Source organism: Hippopotamus amphibius, chromosome 3 (assembly GCF_030028045.1).
Source record: "Hippopotamus amphibius kiboko isolate mHipAmp2 chromosome 3, mHipAmp2.hap2, whole genome shotgun sequence".
NCBI classification, from domain to species: Eukaryota; Metazoa; Chordata; class Mammalia; order Artiodactyla; family Hippopotamidae; genus Hippopotamus; species Hippopotamus amphibius.
Genome location: NC_080188.1, coordinates 131,964,685 through 131,988,044, shown reverse-complemented (window position 1 = coordinate 131,988,044; position 23,360 = coordinate 131,964,685). Strand labels below are relative to the sequence as shown.

Sequence of the window (23,360 nt, the reverse complement as noted above, 5' to 3'; positions counted from 1 at the left end):
GGTGGATGGATGAGTGGAGAATGGATGACGGAAGGATGGAGGGATGGATGGAGGGATGGGTGGGTGGATGGAGGGAGGGATGGATGGATGGATGGATGGATGGATGGATGAAGGAATGGGTAGGTGGTTGGATGGATGGGTGGGTGGATGGATGGGTGGATAGAGGGATGGATGGAGGGAGGGATGGATGGATGGATGGATGGATGGATGGATGGATGGAGGAAGGAATGGGTAGGTGTTTGGATGGATGGGTGGGTGGATGGATGGATGGATGGATGGATGAAGGAATGGGTAGGTGGTTGGATGGATGGGTGGGTGGATGGAGGGATGAATGGATGGATGGATGGATGGATGGATGGATGGATGGAGGAAGGAATGGGTAGGTGTTTGGATGGATGGGTGGGTGGATGGATGGATGGATGGGTGGATGGAGGGATGGGTGGATGGATGGATGGATGGATGGATGGATGGATGGATGGATGGATGAAGGAATGGGTAGGTGGTTGGATGGATGGGTGGGTGGATGGAGGGATGAATGGATGGATGGATGGATGGATGGATGGATGGATGGATGGATGAATGGATGGATGGATGGAGGGATAGAGTGATGGATGGGTAGGTGGATGGAGGGATGAGTAGGTGGAATGAATGGTGTATAAATAGAAAGAGGGGTGGTGAATCCTTGGGTGATGGGTGGATAGATAAAGAACAGGTGGATGGGTGGGTCTGCAGAAGGGATGAGAGGTCAATGGGCTCAAAAGCAGTTGTGCAGAGAGTAGACCAGGGAAGAGATGGAGAGGCAGTCAGGTCAATGCCTGCTTCACAGGACGGTGGGTGGAGGGCTGGTGGGGGGTGGGCATGTGGGTGGGTGGGTGGGTGGGTGATGGAAGGGAGAAGGCAGGAGGGAAGGAGTGAGGGAGGGAGACAGACAGTGACTGAGGATGTAGGTGTGAAAATGAATGTGCCGTTGGTGTATGGACCAGCGTGTGGTGGGGGCACAGGGTGGGGCTGTCCTCCCAAGCGCACACCCCCTCCCCGGCCTGCTCACAGGTCTAACAGGGGGCCCTGCTGCCCTTGGGGTCAGGGCAGCCCCTTTAAAGAGCAGGCCTCCTAGACCTTTGGGGTTCTGGCCTGGGTCTGCTGAGAACTTGTTTTCTGAAGTTTTCATGGTCAAAATCTGCCTGCCTCCAGAGGGGCTGTGAACACGGGCAGCTCCACCATACCTTTGTTGCCTGTGGCCCCCTCTGCGGGGGCATCAGGGCCGTGCTCTGCCAGCTGGGAGTGTCTGCGAGGGGACGTGGTGCTCCCGTCCACCCACCTGGATGGGATATTAGGCAGGGCAGCAGGCAGAGGCAGCCACGCGGCCCAGGGGATGGCCAGCAGGGACCAGAGTGGGAGGCACTGAGGGGCGAGTGTGGGGGGAGGGGGGCTGGGCAGTGCCAGGAAAGCAGCGCCACTCAGCCCTGATCCAGCCCAGCCCCTCTCGGGGTCCTTGGCACCCGGCCCGACCTTGGGGACAAGGACCCAGGGTCTGTCTCCTCTAGGACAGTGACAATCAGCCCCTGCCTTGCAGAAGCTGGGGGTCAGGGCCTGCCCACCACAGAGGTCAGGAGGCTCAGAGGGGCCACCGCCCGAGCGCTGGCCCTCTGCCGTCCGTCCTGAAAGGCTCCACCAGACACCCTCCTGCTCCCCTGCTCCGGTGCCCTACGGCAGACCCTGCAGAAGCTCCCAGGGTGTGCGGGCGGCAGCTGCACGGCTGGGAGAGGCTCACCCCCGAAGTGCTGTGTCAGCAGCTTCTATCTGGGGCCTGGCAGAGACCGAGCCTGCGGGCCGGGCCGACCAGGAGCTCAGCCTGGCACTGGCGTGGGCACCTAGGTCAGCTGAGGGCTCCCAGGAGAGGCTCAAGGTCCCTGGGCCCCGCCACTCCTAAGCGTGTACACTGGGGGCCAGGACCCAGATCGAGGGGCCCCTGCCCTCCCCCACCACCCTGAGGGTCACCTGCAGACACCTAGAGACAATTATTTGGGGGGACTGGCCCCCCACGGCCTCCTTCCTGCTCCCTGGCTCAGCTCAGCTTTGCAGACCTGAGAAGCCCACCCTCTACTCCCGCTGTCCCCGGGCAGAGGCCCTGCCCCGTCAGCCCTCAAATTCTTCCTGGGGTTGAGATGAGTCCCCCACCCAGCCTGGTCTGGGCCACCCCATCGCGTGCCTCCTCCCCAGGTCTCCAGCCCCCTGTCCAGCCCCTGGGGGCCCCTGTCCTGCCGCCCTCCCCCACCGCAGCCCGGCCAGGCCAGGTGGACCAGGGCGTGGGCTACCTGTCGCAGGCCCTCGGCAGCCTGTGGCCTGTCCAGCAGAGCCCGCTCGATGCCGTCCTGCTGCACCACGGGCCTGGCGCCCCGAGGGGGAGGTTGCCGATACCCAAAATAAAATCTGCCCCGTCCCTCTGACCTCAGCGCCCGCTCCCAGGAGAGCACCTGCCAGAGGCCAAGGCCACTGAGCGGGCAGCCACCCTCCTCTGCTGGCCAAGTGGGGCCACTGCAGGGCCGTGGAGTGCCCGCCTGTGGGTGCAGCCCCCAAGAACACCCCGGGCCCGGGGCGAGGTGTGTCCGGCAGCTCCCAGGAGCAAGGCACCCACAGGTGGTGGGGCTGGGCACACACGGGGCTTCCTAGGCCCAGGGCTTGCTCCTGTGCTTCCTCCACGGGGGCACCTGCCTCCGGGGATTGTGGGGCAGGGGGAGGCGGACAGTGTCAGCAGAGAGAGGAACCGGCCTGAGAAGGGACGTCAGCTCCCACCGTGGGGAGGAGACGGGGCAGGGCGGCCCCAGGAGCCGCTCAGGGGCCTTTTTCGGAAGTGTCTCGACAGCTGACCCCACTGGACAGGACGTTGGTCAGAGTTATCCAGGGGTCAGGGCTGCGTGTGGCCCGTTGAGCCCTCGCCCACTCGAGGAGCTGGACAGGAGGAGGGATTCGAGTTCCCACAAGGGAGGCAGGAAGGACCCCGGCGGCTCTGGCCTCGATGGGCTTCCTGCCCCCAGGAGCTCTGGGGGGGCGGGCAGGAGATAGGGGTCTGTGCTGCCTTCTCTGGCTGTGGACGGGTGCGCCCACCTGCCTCTCTCGGGTCCCCACGGCCTTATCTCCAACTCATAGAAATCGGATGAGGAGCCCAGGGAAACCTCCCAGGAGGCTCTGGAGGGGCAGGATGAGGGGAAGCAGGGCTGGGGCTTGGAGGGGTGGTCCCGACGCCCCCGGCCCTAAGCCTCCAGAGGGCGGGGGCCTCATCAGAGTCTCCTCAGGACCGGCCCCTGTCCGGGGCCCGGCCCACCAGCCACGGCGTCGAATCAGGCCAGCGTCCACGGAGTGTCCTCACCCACCAGCTGTGACCACCACCCCTCACCCGGAGCCTTCTGCGTCCGGCTGGCAGGGCCGTAGGCGCGCGCGGCCTCGCTGGCCCGCGTGGGGACCGTGGAAGGCCTCGGGCGAGGCGTGTGCCCGTTGGACGGTGCCACCTGGAGTCCTGAGAAGAGGAAGACGGGGCTCTGCGTGCGTGAGGTGGAGCCCGCTGTGAGCGGCACGTGGAGCCTGGCCGGTGGCGAGAGACAGGCCTGCAGGGTCTGGACCCCCAAGCGGAGAGCTCCCAGCCGACTGTGGAGGCGCGGCCCCTGGCTTTGGGAGGCACCCGCTCCTGGGGAGATGCCAGACCCCCCCGTCGGACTTAGGTTGGCACCTCTTCCGCCCACGCACGCTGTGCGTCCCAACAGCAGCACCCAGGGAACCAGGTCCGGCCACTCGGTGGGGCTCGGACCTGCTGAGGGCCTGGCCGAGGACTGTTCTGTGGGGGTCGCAGGGACCTCAGGCCGCTGCCTCGGATGGGGGGGTAGGGTGGGCCTGGGGCCTGCGTGGTGCAGCCTGGCCGGGCAGACCCCTTTCCTGGGCAGATCTGGGGGGCAGGGGCAGCTCTCCCGGGGAAGTGGGGGGCCCAGATCTGGGGGCCCCACACCAGCCTGAACAAAGGAGGGTCCTTGTCTCCCTCCCCAGGGCCACCCAATACCCTCCTTCACCCTCCTCAGCCCATGAAGAATGTGCCCGCTGTTGGGGGAGTAAAAATAGAAGCTGACACTTCCTGGGGGAGGGGGGCGGCCCTCCCCTCCTTCTCCCCCCAGCCTCACCTCCTTGGGCCTCCTCCTCTGCTATTCCTATACTTGGTAAGGGGCCTCAAGGCACGGCCCCTTCCCGCCCGCCACACGCGCCCGGCCACCCAGCCCCTGGCCAATGGGCTGCTGGGAAAGATCGAATGTCACTATAACACGAGGGCGTGCGGCCGAGCAGGCAGTGCCTGAGCCGGTCCTGTCCACAGGGAGCTCCTGCCCGTCTCTGCAGACCCAGCCGCAGGTCAGTAGAGCTGAGAGCAGCCCCGGGGCCGGGCCAGCCAGCTGTGTGCCGGTGGCCTGGGCGTGCCCTGGGGTCCCGGGATGCAGACGGTACAGCACACCGGGCCTCCCAGCCTCTCCACTCTACGCATGGCATCTTGGAGACCCAGGAAGCCACCCCAGGGCCCCAAGGATCTGGGGTGCTGGCATTGCGGGGTGACGTTCTCTGAACATCAGATGGAGAAGAACCCATTTCAGATCAGAGTCCAGGGGCAGGGGAGGCCCAAGAAGGAGGAAGGAGGGGGTGGCCTGCAAGGCCCAGGGCTGAGGGGGTTGGTCCCAAGGCAGAGAGCTAGAGGGACATGAGGATTTGAGGTGAAGAGGCCAGGAAGGGGTGCTGCCCAGGGCTTCTTGGCCCCCAGCATGGCCTTGCCACAGGGCTCTGCTAAGCTGAGGGGCTCCTTGGCCAGCTTCTCCCTGGAGGCTGGGACGCTCAGCCCAGTGGCCACAGCCTCCAAGGCCGCCATTTGTAAAGACAACAACTCAGGCCAGGTGGGCCTGATTCACAGGCGTAGGTCTGGGGGGAGGGGTGGCTGGGACCCCGGCAGCCTGGGAGCCAATGTCCAGAGGTCAAGGCCAGGAGAGGACAGGGCCTGAGCTGGGGCAGGACAGAGCAGGGAGTGGGGCTCTGGGCGTCTGTTCTGCCTGCCCAAGAGAGACGTGTCCCCCCTCAGAGCGAGCGGGAGGAGCACGTGCTCCCAGGACACCCCACCCGAGCTCCTGGCCCCCACACCCCTCCTGCCCTTCCTGTGCCCCCTCAGACCAGGGCTCGGCGGCCCCTCCTGACGTCAGGGGACGGGGCACTCCCGCCGGGCAGCAGCCCCTCTGGTGCTTTCAATCATTCTGGGAGGAGACGGGTGAGGAGCCACTGCTAGATGGGATCACGGAACAGGGTCAGGGCCCCTCAGCAAGCGCGCGGCAGGGCCTCCTGCCTCCCCGCCCCCACCTTGTCACTTGGGAAGGAAGGAAGGAGGGGGTGTCCCCAAGGAGCGGTGACCTCAGAGGCTGTTTTCACAATGGCCCCTCTGAGGGCAGGACATTAAGTGGACAACTGGTTTCCTTCTCAGCTGTCAAAATGCCACCCTGCCCCCAAGCACACCCCACCCTGGGCCCCTAGCAGGGGAAGGGCGGGCGGGGGGACAGAGCAGCCCGTGGTGTCACCCCCAGGGCTTTGCTGGGCAGAGGAGCAGGAGCCCTCAGCAGCCTCAGTTTCCCTTTTGAGAGGGTTCCGCACCCTGTCTGGGGATGCGGCAGCCCACCTGCGTGCCCCCTGGGACTCTGGCCCAGAAGACAAGAGGGCAAGATGGGGAGGTTTCAGGCCAGCCTGGGAGACCTGCGGTGGGGCCGGCAGGGGCGGGAGGCAGGCCAAGGCCTGAGCGGCGGCTGCCCTCACAGCCGCCCGCCCACCGTCTTGGGTTTCTGGGCCGAGGTGTCTTGGCTAATTTGGGTGCCTATTTCTGGATGTCTCAGCTGCCACTGGCTCCTTAAAAATAACCCACCCCTGGACCCAGGCCATGACCACCCCCTCTCCAGGCAGCTGACAGGTGTCGGGCGTGCCAGGGGGAGAGGTGGGCACAGCGGGGCGAGGACAGGGGCCTGGGTGGGGCAGGGGCCTTGCACCCAGGGACGGGGCCCAGCAGGAGGGTTGGGGCTGAGGGACGGTGAGGTCCCAGCTACAGAGCCAGCAGGAGACTGTGACTTGAGGGGGCAGCCGAGCCCCAGGAACAGACTCGAGGATGGGAAAGAGCTGCTTGTCTTCCTGGAGGGCTAGCCGAGATCCACCCGTTGGTTAATTTTGCATGGAGCTTAAATTGCTCTGGGAAAATTAACATTCTTGACAGAGGCTTTGGAAAACTGTTCCCACCTTAGCAATGCGATGTAAATGCATTTTTCGATGATGAACTTGTGTTTTTCTTATACAAAGCTCCCATGGGGCGGCCATAACTATTGTCTTCAAGTACGCTGTAGCATGTTGTCATGAACTCTGTTTTTCGAAACCCCGGGCCAACATTCTGGTGCAGCTGCTCCGAGCGTTCCCAGGCCCCGGGGCCGCCTCAGGCCTGTGCGGTGGCCAGCTCACGGATCGCTGGTCCCCGAGCCTGCTGGCCCGGCGCCGGCCGCACCTGGATGCACGCGGCCAGGCCCGGGCACAGGCTGCAGACATTGACAATTTCCAGAGCATCCGCGGGGCTTGGGAAAGCAGGCTGAGGGAGGAACGGGCCGTCCCCTCCGTTCTCGGAGGGCATGTGCGCCTGGTATGGGCACCAGGCTTGGGGGACACACAGAGAAACGGCCCAGACGCAGCCCCCACAAGCCAGGGCTCAGGCTGCTGTCTGCTGGGGCGACGTGGAGACGGGGAGAGGGGACAGAATGGCTCCTGCGTGCTTGTGATTTTGGGAGAGGGCTCCGCAGAGGAACAGGAGGCACCCCAGGGGATCCCTGGGCACCCCCATAAGAGGACACAGGGTCCTCGCAGGAAACCTCGGTCAGAGAGGGGAGGCTGGGCTCACACCTGAGGAGCCGGCCTGGTGGGGATGGTGGGCGGGAAGGCCCAGGAAGGTGCAACGTGGCCATTTGGGGGAGCCCAGCTCTACAATTTGGGGGCTCCCTGGGACTACCCCAATCTAGGCCCCAAAGCAGAGACCACCAAGAGGGAGGTTTTGAGGCAACATCAGCAGGGCCTCTCCACGTCCAGAGCAGGCTGGACGTGGAGGGCCCCCCGCCCCCAGCCCCCGCCCTGGCCTGGACGGGCTGTGTGCATTCTGGATGACCCTCCTCGGGGGCCGCTGCAGAGAGGATGTCTGCCCCGCCACGACCTCCCAGCATCCCGTCCAGCTCCGGGAGTCCAAGCTCCAGGCTGGAGCCAGGGAAGGAAGGGGGGCGGAATGGGATCAGATCTGGGGCGTAGAGGGCTGGGGGGCCTGGAGCCTCGGAGGAAGCAAGGCTGCCTGCTGAGGAGGCCGCGCGTGCGGGAGCCGGCCCGCCCAAGGCCAGAGAGCTGGCCCTTGACCCCCCCAGCCCCCCGCCCCCGTTCACAGACATCCCCTCGCAGCCCCCCTCCAAGATCCCACCCCCCGCTGTCCCAGGCCCTCTAGACCGAGGCGACTCCTAACTCTCGCGCTGGTCTCCCCCAACCCCTCGCAGACAGCACCCGCCCACCATGTCGGACGAGGAAGTGTGAGTACCCGCCCGGCCTCGGGACCCCTGGATCTTGGCTGTGCTCAGAGGCCAGAGGACCCCCTGCCGAGAGCTCGTTTCTTCCCCCCCCCTCACCCCCTCCCCTCTCTCCCCCACAGTGAACACGTCGAGGGTAAGTGTGGAAGCCAGACTGTCTCTGCATCCGCCTCGAGACAGAAAGCCCAGGTGGGGAGGGGCTCTCCAGCTGCTGCCAGCACCTCTCCCAAGGAGCCCCCGCTGGAAGCGGCGTCCAGATCGACCCCCCACCCCCACCCCTCGTAAACGGGCTCCCACGGCTGCCCGCACCTCTTCTCACAGGACAGGCCCCCGAGCTCAGCCCCCCGCACACCCGGCCTGCCCTGCGGGGCCCTGCGGGCCGCGGGGCCACGTTCCCCAGAAGAGGACCCCGTCCTCCGGTCCTCCACACAGACCCCTTCGCGTGAGCCGCCAGAGCCTCTTGTTCCTCCCGCCCCCCCTCTGGCAGGCGGGAGAGGCCTGACAGTGGGCGATGGGGCACACTGGCCCCTGCTTCCTCCCTCCCAGGCCCGCCCCCGGGGTGCCCCTCTAACCGGCTCCTCTCCTTTGTTTACCCCTTTGCAGAAGAGTACGAGGAGGAAGGTAACTGAGGCAGCCCCGGAAGTGCCCTGCCCCAGCCCCAGGCCTCTCCCCCTCCCCCCCACACACACCCAGCCTTGTCCCCACAAGCCCTCCACCCCCCGAGCTCACCAAGTAACCGTCCCCCTTCCTCATCCCTAATCCCCACTTGCCGTCACCCCTAACAGCCCACCTCTTTCCTCGATTAATAGAAAGCGTTCATTAATCGTTCATTAATCCTTCCCTATTATTATGTATTACTTATACATAATAATCTCGTCCATGGTGTCCATGGTGTGTGCCCTTAGCTGGGATTCGGTCGCAAAGACACTCACCTCATTAATAGCAAGTCTGGGTGTGCGGGCGCCACCTGTCTCTCAACAGCTCTGTCTGTCTGTCTCTCTCTGTCTCTGTCTTTCTTTGTCTCTCTCCATTTCTGTCTCTCTGTCTCTGTCTCTGTGTCTCTCCATCTCCATCTCCGTCTCTATGTCTCTGTCTCTGTCTCTCTCTCTCTCTCCCAGCATCCTCCCCGCCCCCCACCTCTGGGAGCAGGAACCCCCAGGCGGATCTGGAGACCCCTCCCTAGCCCGCGTCTGTGGGGGCCTCCGGGTGGGGTGGGTCGTGCCCGGGCAGGCGTGGGAGTGGAGCCGCGGCCCCTGGGAAGGGTGCGCACGGGCAGTTCTCAGGCCCGACTGGCGCTCCTGCGCAGCCCCTGGCTCCACATCTACCAGGCAGGCCTCTCTTGTGGGACGTTCTGGGCACTAGGGTTTGAAAATATTTTGAAAACACTTGGCTACCTTAACAACGTGAGCAAAACCTTTCTTTTTCTGCTGAAAAGGTAGAAAGACTCCTTTCTGAGAGGGAACCGTGGTCCTGGGAGCCACCCTTCCTCAGGGAAGGCTATGGGGCCGGTAGGCATGTCCCCCGAGCTGGGACCTCCAGTACCTGCCTTGGCCGCCCACCTGCAGACCCCCTTGGCCGCCAGTCAGCATCTCCTGGGGTTTCTCATGACACCCGCCCTCACTGCCAGCACCTTCAGAGTCAGACCTAGCGAGCCCCTCCGGTGCACAGACACCGCAGTCCAGGGCAGGCTCCCCAGGGAGGGGAAAGGAGCGCGGAGCCCCCCAGGGCCTGGAGGAGGTCACACTGCACAGGCGGGCCAAGGCCCGAGCTCTCTGAGGTCCTGTGGGCCCGCGACGCAGGACCACCTTTCCCTGGTCCCTGGAGGGCCCACTGCCTGCCACCCCCACCCCGGGGCCGTCTCCCTTCCCTGCCACCCCGTGTGTGGCCCCCTAATGACTGTCCTATTCCCTCTCTCCCTCCTGTGCCCTCCGGCTCCCACCTCAGAAGAGGCCCAGGAGGAAGGTAAGTGGGGTCCAGGACCCCGGCCCCCACAACCACTCTCCAGCCCTCTGCCCCCCGAATCCCCCTCAGTGACCCCGAGTGCCCCCAACCCCTCTAAGGACGTGCTGTGTGCTCCTGGCCTAACCTCTCCTCTCTCCTCCCGCCACCCGCACACCCAGTGCACCCCCCGCCTGCAGAAGTCCATGAGGTCCACGAAGAAGGTATGAGGACACAGGACTTCTGGTCCCCATGTGGGGCCCAGCGCTGGCTGGGCACACAGGGCGGGGGAGGGGGCAGCAAGGCACCAGCCAGCCAAGGGGCCCCCACATGTGGCCCCAATGTAACCCACTAACCATGGCCAATGCTTGACCAGAGAGGGGGCCCCCCGAGGGCCAGCATCCCCCAACATGGGCAGGGTGGCGGGGGTGGGGGGCATCCATGGGTGGCCAGTCAGGGGGGCACTTCGGGGGGCACTTCGGGACCAGACATAGACCTAGATGCCCTGGGACATCCCTGAAGCCAGCCTTCCATCCCAGGGTGGGTACCTCAGGGTCCCGTGGCGCCTGACACCTCGACAGGGTCAGGGCCCCAGGCTGGATCTTGGAGAGCACAGGGTGATGGCAGAACGGCCCCTGCGGCCTGTGCCCTGAGCCAGGCCTGTCAGCCCCCGCAGGGGCCCTTGTCACTCCCCAGCCCCCCTCGAGCCTTCCCCAGTGGGCTCTCTCTTCGGGGTCGGGAATCCCGTGCTCGGACCAGTGGTCAGAGCAGCTGAGGGCCAGTGCCCGTTGTCCGAGCACCCTGGCGGGCTTGGAAAGAAAAGGGAGCGCGTCCCCACTCTCAGGCTGGTAGGAAGCTTCCTGGGCTACAGGCCCTGCCCTTCCAGGCCCCTGGTGCTACCCCACCAGGCCACAGCCCCGTCCCCGCATGGAAGTCCTTCTGGGGGGCCTGAAAAAGGCGGGAAGAGGGGAGGTGGCAGAGGGAGGCAGGCCCCCCGCAGCCCCGTGACCAGCAGAGATGTCACGACAGAAGCAAGAGCCAGGCTGGAATCTCCGCACAGACAGGGACAGGACGGGGGACGCTGCCCCGGGCCAACATTGACCTTGTCTCGCTCACTCCCCGCACGCTCCCCACCCCTCGGCCTCGGCCACTGACCCTCCCATGGCGACCGGCCGTTTCCATTAACCTCGGATGCTTTCTCCTTTGACCTCTGACCCACGCGTTGCCTCTTGGTCCATGGCCCTCCTTAGTCCATGAAGTTCATGAACCAGGTACGTGCCATGACGGCAGCCCCGTGTGGGCGCATGTGCACACGGGGTGTGTGTGAGTGTGAGCCGCAGTCTGGCCGCGCAGGAACAAGAGGGGCCGCGTAACCCACTCACAGTGTCGTTCTGCTCGCCCACTGCCCCCTCCCCTCAGCCTCTGCCCCGAGGTTCACAGCTGGTTCTCTCTCCCCCCCCCCCCCCGCCCCCACGGTGCCGCTTCTGCAGAGGAAGCCCAGGAAGGTATGCTCGACCCCAGCCCCCCAGAGGCCAGAGCCCTGCCGCTTTCTCCTCCCTCCCTGCATGCGTCTCGCACTTTCCTACCGGCTGCAGACAGGGCGGGGACAGGGAGGCCCGGGGTGCTGGCTCAGGTGGGACCAGGTGACGGGGAGCAGGCCGAGGGCATTCGGGGCCGGGGGATGAGGACCTTCCTGGGCCGCCAGCAGGCAGATGGGGACGACCAGCCTCGAGGCCAAGGGCAGAGCTGAGCATAGGGCCTGAGAGGGGTGCGGGCCCTGGGAGGACTGGGCTGGGGTCCACTGGGACCCTCGGGATCCACCAGGGTGGGATGAGGAAGAGCAGAGGAGAAGAGGCAGGACAGATGGCCTCCTCCATACCCCAGATAGCAGGGCAGAGAGGGGAGGTTTGGTGGGGGTGGGGGGATGCTGAAGGAAGGGTGGGGAGGCAAGTGGGTGAATCAGAAAGTCAGGCTGCGGCTGAGGTGGGGACATCGGGGACCCGGAACAGCCAGGGGCCTTGCATGCAAACGAGCAATCAGTCAGGTCCCGGCATCCCACCCAACAGCTGGGCCAGAGCCAGACACACCCGGGCGCGAGGAGGCCCCTTGGGTGGGCCTGCCCTCCCCGCAGCGGGGCTGGCCGTACCCCGGAGTGGAGGTGATGGAGCTGCAGGCTCAAGTCGGGGCCCAAGTCAGGGAGCCCCCGCCTTCACACGAAGCCTTGAGGGGCCGCAAGGGCCTCCCAGCTGGGCCCGAACCCAGAGCACAGTCCCCACAGTGAGGCCACCTATACAAGAAGGGACATGCCGGGCCTGAGGGTCGGGCGGTGGACGCTGGGCCTCGCAGTCACCAGGTCACCCTGGAACTAGCCCTGAGGCCAACAGACAGACAGATGGGGGAGGGGATGCCAGGCCGCTGCCCGCTTGCCGCTGCCTGGGGAGCTTTGCCGCATGGCGCTCGGCCACCCCCCACGCCCGCCCCGGCATCTGCTCCCAAAGCACCATCTCCCCCAGCCTCCCCTTGCTCACAGCCCCCCACCAGGTGCCGGGGGTGGGGGACAGGGACATCAGGCCCACCTGAAAACAGACGTCCCAGCAGGGGCGCGGGGGTGGGGCAGTGGCAGCAGCTAAGCAGCCGAGTGATGTGCGAGCTGAGGGGGTGCAGGGGGTGACCCTGCCAAGAGCCCTCCCACCCCGACAGGCCTGGGGCCCGGCCACGTGCAGGGGCCACTGGGGGTTCACACAGGCTGAGCACCAGGCGTGGGGACAGCCCTGTCACTGCCACCGAAGGGCCCAGAGCAGGGACTGAGGGACGGGGGTAGAGTGCTGCCGAGCCCCCTGCAGACCCCGGGCTACATCCAGGCCGCCCAGGACCTCCCCAGGGCCCGGGGAGGCTGGAGGCTCAGAGGAAGCTGCCCCCATGGGAGGGCAGCCAGGTTCGCCCAGGCAGGTGGGGTCTCAGGTCTGAAGGCTGCAGCCTGGACAGGCCACCTGTCATAAGGCCAACCCCTGAGGTGGCCACCCAGCCTCCGGAAGAGAAACCTCCAAGGGGCTGAGACAGACTCCCTCGGGAGGTCAGGAGCCCGGCCCCCAGGGCTGAGCTGACCCGACCCAGGGCCCCTTGGGCTGGGGCTGCAACTAGCCAGGCTTCTGCAGGTCTGAGGCCCCAGGAGGCTTTACTAACCAAATTGTTCCAGATTCACCGGGTTTCAACCCAACACAACCCAGGAGTCAGGTCCTCAGAACCGCCCACCCCCAGCGGAAAGACTCAAAGAGGCCAGTGGCCTGTACCGCCACCTCCTGGGTCGCGGGGGTCTCTCCCAGGGCATCGTGGCCGCACAGCTCCTCCAGACCTTCCCCAGACGGAAATTCTCTGGCCTTCCGTCGGGGTCACAAATGGGGTCCAGGCCAATGCACGCCCAGGGGAAGGGGGGTCCGGGCGCGTCCCCCGGCTGGCTCTGGCCCAGCCCTACGCCCGCTCCCCGGCTCGCGCCCCTGACGCGCCTGCCTGCAGCCCCGCCGCTTTCTCTTGCATGTGCGCTTCTGCCCGAAGACGCCGAGGAGGAGGAGGAGCAGTGGGAGGACGAGGCAGGTAAGCGCCGGGCCCGGCCGGTGCACACAGCGCTCGGGCTGGGTCTGCAAAGACCCTGGGAGAGAAGGCCCGCCTGCCCAGGGTCTGTCTCGAGGGCTCTCCGTCCCTCTCCCTCAGCCCGCCTGTCCATCTGTCTGTCCTCCTCTTCTCCTGGCACCGGGGCCTCTGAGGGCCAGGCCTAGTTGCTTTGCGCTGCATCTGCCGCGGGCTTAGCGCTACCTGCTCCTGAGCTTCTGCCCGACACTGCAGCGGGGCGGTCAGTGGGGACCAGCCAGCACACCAGGAGCCTGGGCAGGGGGTGCTGCCCCTATCCCCAGTCTTCGCCCCGCTCCCTCCTCCATCTCTGGCCCTTCTCTCCTGCCTCTGCCCCACAAGGATGGGCCCTGCACCTGAGCTCTCTTCCTCAGACTCCACAGGGACTTCCATGGGCCCAGAGTGGGGGCAAGACCCCCTCGCCCCTGGTGGGTGGGGAGGGTGGGGGGTGGGCTCAGCTGGAAGGGCAGGTGGCCCTACTGGCCGGAGCCCAGGACGCCCCCAGCCAGGTGCCCCCAGGGACGTACTGGCGGGCGCAGGCTGCCCATCTCACCTGGTTTCTCTCTCCTCTCCCCTCTTCCCACGCCGGCGCCCTGCTGACCAGAAGAGAAGCCTAGACCCAAGTGAGTGCGGGCCCCGGGCAGTGCTGGATGCCGGGCGAGCGGGGTGGGCTGGGTGAGGCCTTGGAGCCCATGTTTGGAGGAGAAGCCCGGGTTGGCAGGCTGGATGGGCCCGAGGCCACCTGAGGCCCCGGGCCCCCCGAGGAAGGCAGTGAAGCACATTAGGCTCTGGGGACCCAAACACCTGAGAGACAGCAGCCGCTTCTTTGCGTCTCGATTTGGTGTTGAAGGTTCCAGATTTCTGATGAGCTGCCTCACAGGAATGGGGTCACTGGGGGCAGCCCCACAGGCGGGGGTCAGACCTTGCCTGGTGCTTCACCCCCGGGGATGGGCAGAGACCGACTCTGGAGGTCCAGTCGGGCGTGGCTCCGCCCCAGGTCATCCAGTGTAGGCAAGGAGGGCTTCCTGCAGGAGGAGGCGATAGGCGGAGGAAGCAAGTGGGGCAGGAAGTTGGGGGAAATGGGGCAGAGAGAGGGAGGCACCACGGAGCTCCCGCTTGCCCTCTCCAGCACCCCACTGCCCACACTGGCTGTGCTTCCCTGCCCCCAATCTCCCAGGGTCCTAGATGTGAAATAGGCTTGAAAGTGGGGTGGTGAGAGGGAGGGTCTCGCCCCTGAAAGCCGCTTGGAAACAAAACCCTGATGGGAGCCACGATCTTTCCCTTCGAAAGGGCCTCGAGCCCCTCTGGGGAACCATCTTCCTGATCGGAAGGGACGTTCTTTCCTTCGTTTTGCCCACGTGTGAGTGGTTCAGAGATTTTTTGTTTTAATCTGACTTCCCTGACTTTTCTGTTTCTGGTAAGTACACACAAGCCCACGGCACTGTGCACGTGATTCATCCCGATATCCTTCAGAGGGTTCGTGCCGGCCTTTGCTCTGCACGGGACGGGATGTCAGCGCCTGTGAACGCACGCCAAGCATTCGCTCCCACTTAGGGGAGCCTTACGGACTCTCCAAAGCAGACTGGAAATATGCAAACGTATAGCCAGCACATTTCCATCCGTTGCACTTTATTTTTCAGCAATTTTAAAGAAAGCTGCCGGGTCACAAGATATTTTCTAGTTAAAAAAAAAAATGTTTGTGTTTTCATTATGAAAATAAAACACCTCATTAAAGAAAATTTGGAAAATACGTAAAAGTCCAATGAAAAAAAAAATCATCTATAACTCTCCCACCCCGCCGGCCAGACTGCGGAAAAGTGTAGAAAGAAATAAAAGGGCTTATTTCTTCCTACTCTTTTTCCATGCATAGGGCTTGGAAAAAAAAAAAAAAGATTGAAACTCTGGGCTGTTTTTCAAACATCATCCTGTCTATACAGCCTTGAATTCTGCTTTTTAAAAAATGCAGTGCTGTTCCTAAGTATTTTTCCATGTTTTTACATAGTCTTCTTAAATATTTTGAATGGCCACATAATATTCCATCAATTGGAGAAACCATAATTTTGCTACCCGTTCCTCCATTGCAGGATATTAAGGCTTTCCCCAATATTTTACTATCATAAATAACGCTGGGTGGAAAGCATTTTCTGTCTTTCGGGTTATTTCCCTAGGCCGCATTCCCAGAATGGAATTACTGGGTCAAAGAGTAGGAACGTTCTTAAGGCTTTTGATAGCCTTTGCCAAACGGCTTCCACGAGGGCCGCCAGTGCGGTCTCCACGCCGCATGCCCGGCCCACGACGTGCTCGCACACGGAGCCTCTGATGGACGGATGAGAAACGGCCTCTCCGGGTTGTTTTTGTTCGCATTCCTCTGACGGCGCCGGGGCCCTTCCCGCGTGTGTTGACTGGTGGTCTTTCTTCTTGGGGAGCTGCTAGCGGACGCCCTCTGCCCATTTATCTGACGGCGGGGGCGTCTCTGTGTTTTCTTAATCATTGGTTTGCATAAGGATATAAGTCTTCTCTGTATTTGCTGAAAATATTTTTCTAGTCTGGTTTTTTTTCCCCCTTCGCGTTGTGCCTTTTTCCACATCCATAAGTTTTTCAGTGCATGGAGTCATCTGGCCATCTTTCCCCCAGCGGGACCTTCCGAGCTTAGAAAATCCTCCCCCCGCGCCAGCATCCCGGGCCACGTTCGGTTCCACTTTCTTCTTTTTTGTAGAAATTGTTGTTGTTGTTGATTAACTCTTTGCTCCATCTGAAATGTTTCCAGGGGAGGGGGGGGGCAAAGGCTGTTACAGCCGACGGGATTCAGAGAGGGTCTCATCTCTTCTTCTCACCACCTTCTGCTCAGCCTCCCTTCCTCTGCATCCCCAGAAAGAAAGATCAAAGCCGGAGAAACGCAAAGGGCCATCCGAGATGGCCGTTCCAATCACAGAGGCCAAAGGCCCTGGGAGGGTCTGTGGTGACTACCCTGCCTTCTAGTCTGACCTGCATTTGTTTATTTGAGAAAGAAAGCAAGGCTGTCCTTCTTGGACAGACAGGGGTGAAATAGCCCTTGCGGGGTCTAGAAGTTGGCAAAACAGGGGGATGCTAAGAGGTTGAAAACTTCTCGAAGGGTCAAGTCACTCTGGGGACAGTGGGTTATACATCTGATAAGAACAAAGGTCAGGCAATGTGCCCTCAGCCGATGCCAGGGCCAGAGGGCAAGAGGGCCAACCTGGGGCCAAGCCAGGTGGGGTTAGCCAAACCGTCCTGGTGGGGTCCCCACTTGTCCCCACTCATGAGCCTCTCTCTATTCTTCAGACTCACTGCTCCTAAGATCCCGGAAGGGGAGAAAGTAGACTTCGATGTAAGTTTATGGGGCCCAGATCAACACACTCTGTCCCCAGCACCCAGCCTTCAGGCTCCAGGCTAAGCCTGAGGAGGTCTTCTCCTCTCCAGCAGCCAGAGCTAGGGCTTCCTGGTTCCAAGCCATTCTGCTTTAGTTCATTCCTGGACCAGAGGAAACTCCTCCAGTAATAGACACTTTTCTTCCCACCTCCCCCACTCATCCATCCACCCATCTATCCATCTACACATCTATGCTTTCATCCATCCATCCAGCCATCCAACTGTGCATTTACCCATCTGTCCTTTCCTCCATCCATCTATACCATCCATCCATCCATCCACCAATCCGTCAATCCACCCACCCATCCAGCTGTGCATCCAGCAAACTACCTCCCCAATTTCTTCTCTGCTGACCCTCACGGGGCATCCCTGGGCACGACAATGAGGTCACGTCAGGACCAGTCCATCCCGGGGTGCTGACGACCGACCTCAGGGCTGCACATGGCCTGGACTCACCCCTGGGGAGGGCACCACTCCTACCCTGTGGCGAAGGGAGCAGGCAGCCTAGCCCCAGGAGGGCCAGGCAGCCCAAGGTTGCAGAGGAGGGGTGGGGACGACTGGTCTGTCCCCAACAGGACATCCAGAAGAAGCGGCAGAACAAAGACCTCATGGAGCTGCAGGCGCTCATCGACAGCCACTTCGAGGCTCGGAAGAAGGAGGAAGAGGAGCTCGTCGCGCTCAAGGAGAGAATCGTGAGTCCCGCAGTTCTGGGTGGAGGCGGGGCTGGTGGACGTGGTGGGGGACCAGGCAGCGTCCAGGCCGGGCTGAGCCACTCCTCCTCTGGCCACAGGAGAAGCGCCGTGCGGAGAGAGCAGAACAGCAGAGGATCCGGGCCGAGAAAGAAAGGGAGCGCCAGAACAGACTGGCGGTGAGGCCGGCACCCCCCTCCCCCACCCCAGCCCCCAGCCCAAGAAGCGCCAGGCCCCCAGACCTCCCTCCTCCTGATGCTCCCCCTGACCTGGGCGAGGGACCCGGGCCGCCGGATAAGTTCCCCACGCCCTGCAGAGCCCCCGCCAGAGGGCAGACCCAACCAGGACCTGGACCTTCTAGAAGGTCCCGAGCCCAGGCGGGTCCTCGATGCCTGCCCTGAGCTTGGGGTGGGGTCTCTGCAGGAGGAGAAAGCCCGGCGGGAGGAGGAGGATGCCAAGAGGAGGGCCGAGGACGACCTGAAGAAGAAGAAGGCTCTGTCCTCCATGGGTGCCAACTACAGCAGCTACCTGGCCAAGGTGAGGGCAGGGCGCAGGGCCCGGGTGTCCCCACCACGCTCTCAGGCCGGTGGCACGTTGTCCCTTCTGTCGTGTCCCCTCAGGCTGACCAGAAGAGAGGCAAGAAGCAGACAGCCAGGGAGATGAAAAAGAAAGTCCTGGCTGAGCGGCGGAAGCCCCTCAACATCGACCACCTCAGCGAGGACAAGCTCAGGTGAGGACCCGCCCGGGACGTGGGGCGCGCCCAGCGCCACCTCCCAGGGCTGATGCACCAACCCCCACCCGCTACTCCCCAGGGACAAGGCCAAGGAGCTCTGGGACACCCTGTACCAGCTGGAGACGGACAAATTCCAGTGCACGGAGAAGCTGAAGCGCCAGAAGTACGACGTGAGTGACGCACCTCCGGCCTCACTCGCCAGCAGGCACCCCGAGTCCCCTCGGACGCCCACAGAGTCCCCGTCCTGCTGGAATCCCTGCCTGGGCCTCCTCCAGGCTGGCTCCAAGGGCCGGCAGGATGGAGCAGCAGGGCAGGGGGCCCTTGTGGAGGATGGGGCCTTGGAAAGCCAGTGTCCCGAGTCCGCCGGGTGGCACTAAGTTCCTCAGGGGTCGGGGGTCCTCCCACACAGCCCTCTCTGCAAACCCAAGTCCCGACCATGCCCGCCTGAGGGCCCCTGCCCAGGCTCCAGAGTTCAGAGCTGGGGAGGGGGCTGGGATGGTGGCTCCCCCCACCAGGGTCACAGGTCAGGAGGGCAGGCCTGGGGGGGCCCTGTCCCTCGGAGTCAGCATGGGCCCGGGGTGGGGACGCCAGTCCTGGTGACTGACCCACTACGTGAAGCACAGACCCCTCCAGCCTCCAGGGTCCCCAGGGAGGACCATCCACTCTCAGGCCCCTCCTCCAACTTCCCCTACTGGTTTCTGAGATGGAGGGTGTGAGTGACCAGTCCTGACAGCCGGGCGAGTCCTGCTTCCTTCTCAGGAGCCGGGTGCCCTTAGGCGAGTTACCTGGTCCTCCTGCGCCTTGGTTTCCCCACCTCTGACAGGAGCAGGACCACGCCCATCGCAGGCCACCCCCAGGGGCAAGTGCATCGTGTCGGCCGGCAGGGCCCGCTAGGCGCAAGGGACATTGCGACTCTTGGCCAATGCTCCCCTGGGAGGGTCAGCCTCGGAAATGGGCTTCAGAGAGACCTAGACTGGTCCCACTCCTGTCCAGGGGGCCGAGCCGGGGTCACACTGCCCCCAACACATCGTGCACGGCCCACACTGGGTCCCCAGGGGCTACAAGAGCCACGAGGGCCCTGGCCCAGAACAGCACAGCACACGGCGGGCACCGAAGCCTCAGCCGCCCACCCAGCCCCCTAACCCTCTCGGTCTTTCTAGATCATGAATGTCCGGGCCAGAGTGGAGATGCTGGCCAAGTTGTAAGTAGCCGGGTCCATCCTGGACCAGGCTCGTAGTGTCTGTGCGCGGTCACCTCTCGCATGGCGAAAACCCGGGTCGTTGCGGTGTCGGCGGCGGGGGGCACGGAGACCCCGGAGGCCTTCCTCCCCTCCTCCTGCCCGCCTCCTCCCCCCTGCCGGCCACCGGGGTGCTGCCGGGCTGACCTGCTGTCCGTGCTGGCCTCCCTGGGCAGTCGGCAGGAGGGAGCAGCTGGGCCGAGGAGTGAGCGGCCGTGGGGCTCTGAGCTCGGCCCCCAGTCAGGGGCTGTGTTGGCAAGCCTCCCCTGTGCCCCATGCCCCCCGCCCCACATCCCGCGGAAGCTGGAAGGTAAGTGGCCGGCTCAGGGCTGCTGCGTGTCATGGCCCAGGTCTCCAGCTCAGGCCACCAAGAGTAAGTCAGAGGCACGAGTGTCCTCCCACCAGAGGAGCTAGGATGCAGGAAGAGCACGAGATCTGCCTGGGCCACCAAGGGGCCCTGGGGGCAGGATGTGGCAGGTAAGTCCCCTGTGTTGTTTGCAGATCACCAACCTCAGAAGCCGCATCGACCAGGCCCAGAAGCAGTGAGTAGCCCTGCCCTCCTCGCCCTGTGCGGGCACGTGGCCCCCGGGCTTGGCCGCCACCGCTCCGCCAGGGCCCAGCTCGTGCAGCCTGTGTCGGTGGCTGCCGGCCCTTGGCAGAGCAGTAACAGGACTAACCAGCCGGCCACTTGGGCCCTCATGTCGGGGCCCTGAACCCCTGGACCTGTGGCCTCCTCTCACCGCCCACCCCCGGAGCCCAGGAGGACGGCAGGTTGGGGGAGGGACTGCGGGAGTCCCCAGGGTGGCCTTCGGAGTGGCCCAGAGAAGCCAGCCTGGGCTCCTGGACATGCCAGCAGTGTGTCACCTCAGAGGTGACTTGGGACTGGGAATCAGGAGGCCTGGGCTCTGTCACCAGCCCCTCCACGGCCCTGGGTGAAAGCCCTGGTTCCTCAGAACGGTGAACCCTCTGGGATCCAGGGGACCCTATACAACAGCTGCTGGGAAAGGCGCGGAGAGTCCGCACCCAGGGGCCACCCGCTCTGAGATCTTGCCCCCGAGCCCGGTGGCTGAGCGTGGGCACCCCCCAAGGTGGGCAGGGGGCTGGCTAAGGGGACACGCCGTCCTCCCCGCGCTCCGACATGCAGGGCGGGGGTTTGTGCAGGCCCCTTAGCGAGCGGGCCATCCGACCAGGTGTGTGCACGAGCACGTGTGTGTCTGCGTGTGTCTGCATGTGTGCATGTGTCTGCGTGTGCGTGGCTGGGAGGGTTCTCAGGCTTTGGCTGTGGAACACAGGTTGTGGGCATGGCCTGCAGTGCCGGGCCTTCTCCTGAAGCCTTGGGAGCTACAGGGCCCATTCCAGCCCGAAGTTGTCCAGAAAGAGCTCTGATCACCACTCCACGAACTCGGCACCCAGCTCACTCCTTGCTCACTGGCGTGCAGAGGGCCTGAGACAGATGGGGTGGGCTCCTGAGGACCACGGTCCCTCGGGGTGGGGACCTCCAGACCCCAGGGTCCGGTTCTAACCTGTGGCTGAGGGGCCGATACTCTGGAACAAATCAGAGGCCTCCCAGGTCCTGAGTCCACCAAGAAGGGACTGCTGGCCTGGTGAGAAGGACTGGAGTAGCCCACTGCCCCAGCGCCTCCTGCCCCAGGAGGCTGTGACCCAGGGGGCACAGAGTCTTTTCAGGCCAAAGTAACTGGGGAGATGGCAGCCTCCCGCAGGGACAGCTTCCCATGTGGGTTCAGACCTGCCTAACGTAGGGCCCTGGAGTCTCACTGCCGCCTGTGCCCCGAGCCCCTTGGGTGAGGAATGGGGGGAGGGGGACCAAGCTCTCGTCCGCACCCCCTTAACCTCACTAATTCCCTTGGCACAACACCGCCCAGCCCAGCCGGGCAGGTACAGGTGAGTCACCACCACTGGACCAGAGCTGGGGATGTGCGCTGGGGCTTCCTGGGGGCTGGGGTCTGCTGGGGGCCGGAGAAGGGGTTGGCTAAGGTCCCAGATACCCCCATGCTCAAGACCAACTTGCTTCCCACTTGCAGCAGCAAGAAGGCCGGAACCACGGCCAAGGGCAAAGTCGGCGGGCGCTGGAAGTAAAGCAGCCGAAGAGGTTCCTGGAGGCAGAGCCCCTCAGCCCATGGGGCCCACATGGCGGCGTCTGGCACCCAGTCACGCCCCGTGTCTCTGTCCTCGCTGTCCCCATCCTCTGGGGTCTGTGAATAAAACTAGCAGGCTCCCCTCCACCAGGCGTGCGCTGGCTCATGGACGGGGCCCCGGGGGGGCTGGCAGAAGCATCACAGGGGCTGCTCTGCAGCTGGGGGCCCGAGGGACCCTGGGCGCTCATCCCAGGGGTCGGCTCAAGGGACTACCGGGCTGTGGCACTACTGTGCCGTGGGCGCTGGGCCCCCAACACCCGCTGGCTCTGGCAGTGGCTTCCACTTCTGTCAACCTCTTTCACCCCTAGAACCTTCTTCTGTCCCCACTCCGAGAGCTGCTCAGTTTTCCACTTCAGCCCCCAGCCCCACCAGGTCAGCTCCGAAGACGATTTGGGGCATAAGAGCTTGGCCTTTGCAGGGGGTCCGGGAGGCGGGCCTGGGGCACAGTGGGACATGTCGCAAACATCCCCCAGAAATGGGGCAGAAGGAGAGTCCAGAGCACAAGAGGTGCACATGGCCCCAGGAAAGGAGTGGAAAAGCACAGTTCGGGGAGCAGACACGGCACACACAGACCATTCTTTCTATGTTCTATGAGAACACAGCGCTCACTGTGTAATAAGTCTGAAAGTCCTGACCAAATAGAATTACGGAAAATATAAATCACAAAAATTGGATCAAGACATAGAGCCTCGCACAGCCAAGTATTCACGGAGGAAGCTGCGCGGGTCTGGATCCGCCTCCCGGCAGGGCTCTGCTGAGCGGAAGGAGAGTAGAGAGCATCCCTGCTCGGTCTGCCACAGGGGGCCGGTACCCTGACAACAAGGTCGCCTGCCCAGATGGCACGTGCACGCATACGGTGTGCGCTCCAACACACACACCCACGCCCCCTCGTGTAGCCTCCCCCGCCACATACATCCATAAACATGCCTGCATCCCCCCCACCCGCCCCCGCCGCCAACTCCCGCACAACAGGGCTGTTTGCAGTTGGTATAAATACTCCGAGCACAGCCAGTATGTTTTCCTGTAGTGATTCGAAGACGAACACCTTCATGTAGTAAACGGTGGGGTCCACTGACCCCCTAGCACCGTCCCTCCGCATCACACAGAACTGACGGGACCAAAGCTGCCCTGGGGAGAAGAGGCCAGCACACCCAGGCAGGAGAGTCAGCTCACTGGGACAGTGCAGATTCAGAACAATGTGAGCTGAGTCACGCACGCTGGAACCCAGGGAATGAGCGAGTCTGGAATACGGGCGGGAGGTTTCTAAGCACATCTCATTGCCACGGAGAAGTCAGTGGGCTCGAAGGTGAGGGGGTGGACGTGTAAGGGTCAAACGAAACAATTAGGCTCGACTGATGGACACAGATGGACCGCGGTTCCTCCAAACTAGAGAAGTGGGTGAAACCTTCAGCAGCAGTTTCTATAGAAGGATTCAGAGCAAGTTTCAAGCTCTAACGGAAGCGTCCCAGCCGGGGGTCTGCAGCACAGTCAGAACCAACCACAGGTAGCCTATTAGCGTGTGTTTAGTGATGCAAAGGCACACCGGGAATAGCTGAGGGATCACAGCGGAAATTGGGCTGGGACTTAGGAAGCACCGTGGAGCGGGGTGATGACGCGGGCCCGCGGCGCAGGACTTGGTGCTGCTGACTCGGACCTACAGGGAACTGTCAGGGCCTGAATGGTTACGGTAGAACAGGTGGGGGACCCACATGTTCAATGTTACACATCAAATTCATAGAAGTTAGAAAAGGAACAAAAAACTAAAACTGACTAAAGGAGAAGCGTGGAAAAGTGCAAGGAAAAGAGAAGACAATAAAATAAAGAAACAAAATGAACGGAGAAGGTCAACAAAGTCAAGAATTGGTTCTTCAGAAGGACTGATAAAACAGTCCGACATCTGGCACGAAAATCAGGTATGAAGGGGACAAGGCACAAACCCCACCTGGAAATGAAGAGAGAGCATGTGACAGAGACAGCACAGACTCAAGGAGCAGT

At 63.3% G+C, this 23,360-nt stretch overlaps 1 protein-coding gene across 16 annotated transcripts; it reads left to right on the top strand.

The window, feature by feature from the left end:
* The first annotated feature begins 4,302 nt into the window (after positions 1-4,302).
* Positions 4,303-21,452, top strand: TNNT3 (troponin T3, fast skeletal type). Of its 16 annotated transcripts, none has more exons than XM_057727216.1 (17): positions 4,303-4,389; positions 7,572-7,604; positions 7,724-7,737; positions 8,205-8,222; positions 9,546-9,563; positions 9,722-9,763; positions 10,790-10,810; positions 13,092-13,130; positions 13,768-13,786; positions 16,464-16,509; positions 17,126-17,242; positions 17,341-17,418; positions 17,663-17,776; positions 17,860-17,969; positions 18,052-18,142; positions 19,711-19,751; positions 21,252-21,452. In XM_057727216.1, exons 2-17 carry the CDS (start codon positions 7,588-7,590, stop codon positions 21,304-21,306), a joined length of 840 nt encoding a protein of 279 aa, XP_057583199.1. In that variant the 5' UTR covers positions 4,303-4,389; positions 7,572-7,587; the 3' UTR covers positions 21,307-21,452. The 16 variants fall into 16 exon arrangements, with proteins under 16 accessions (XP_057583199.1, XP_057583201.1, XP_057583203.1 ...); XM_057727218.1 differs by lacking the exon at positions 19,711-19,751 and adding an exon at positions 19,133-19,173; XM_057727220.1 differs by lacking the exon at positions 13,092-13,130 and adding an exon at positions 11,030-11,044.
* The last annotated feature ends 1,908 nt before the right edge of the window (positions 21,453-23,360 follow it).

Excerpts from the sequence above, each read along its gene's own strand:
- TNNT3 (XM_057727216.1), top strand. Across the intron at positions 17,243-17,340 it reads TCGCGCTCAAGGAGAGAATC|GAGAAGCGCCGTGCGGAGAG; the intron begins GTGAGTCCCGCA and ends CTCTGGCCACAG. Across the intron at positions 17,970-18,051 it reads CTCAGCGAGGACAAGCTCAG|GGACAAGGCCAAGGAGCTCT; the intron begins GTGAGGACCCGC and ends GCTACTCCCCAG.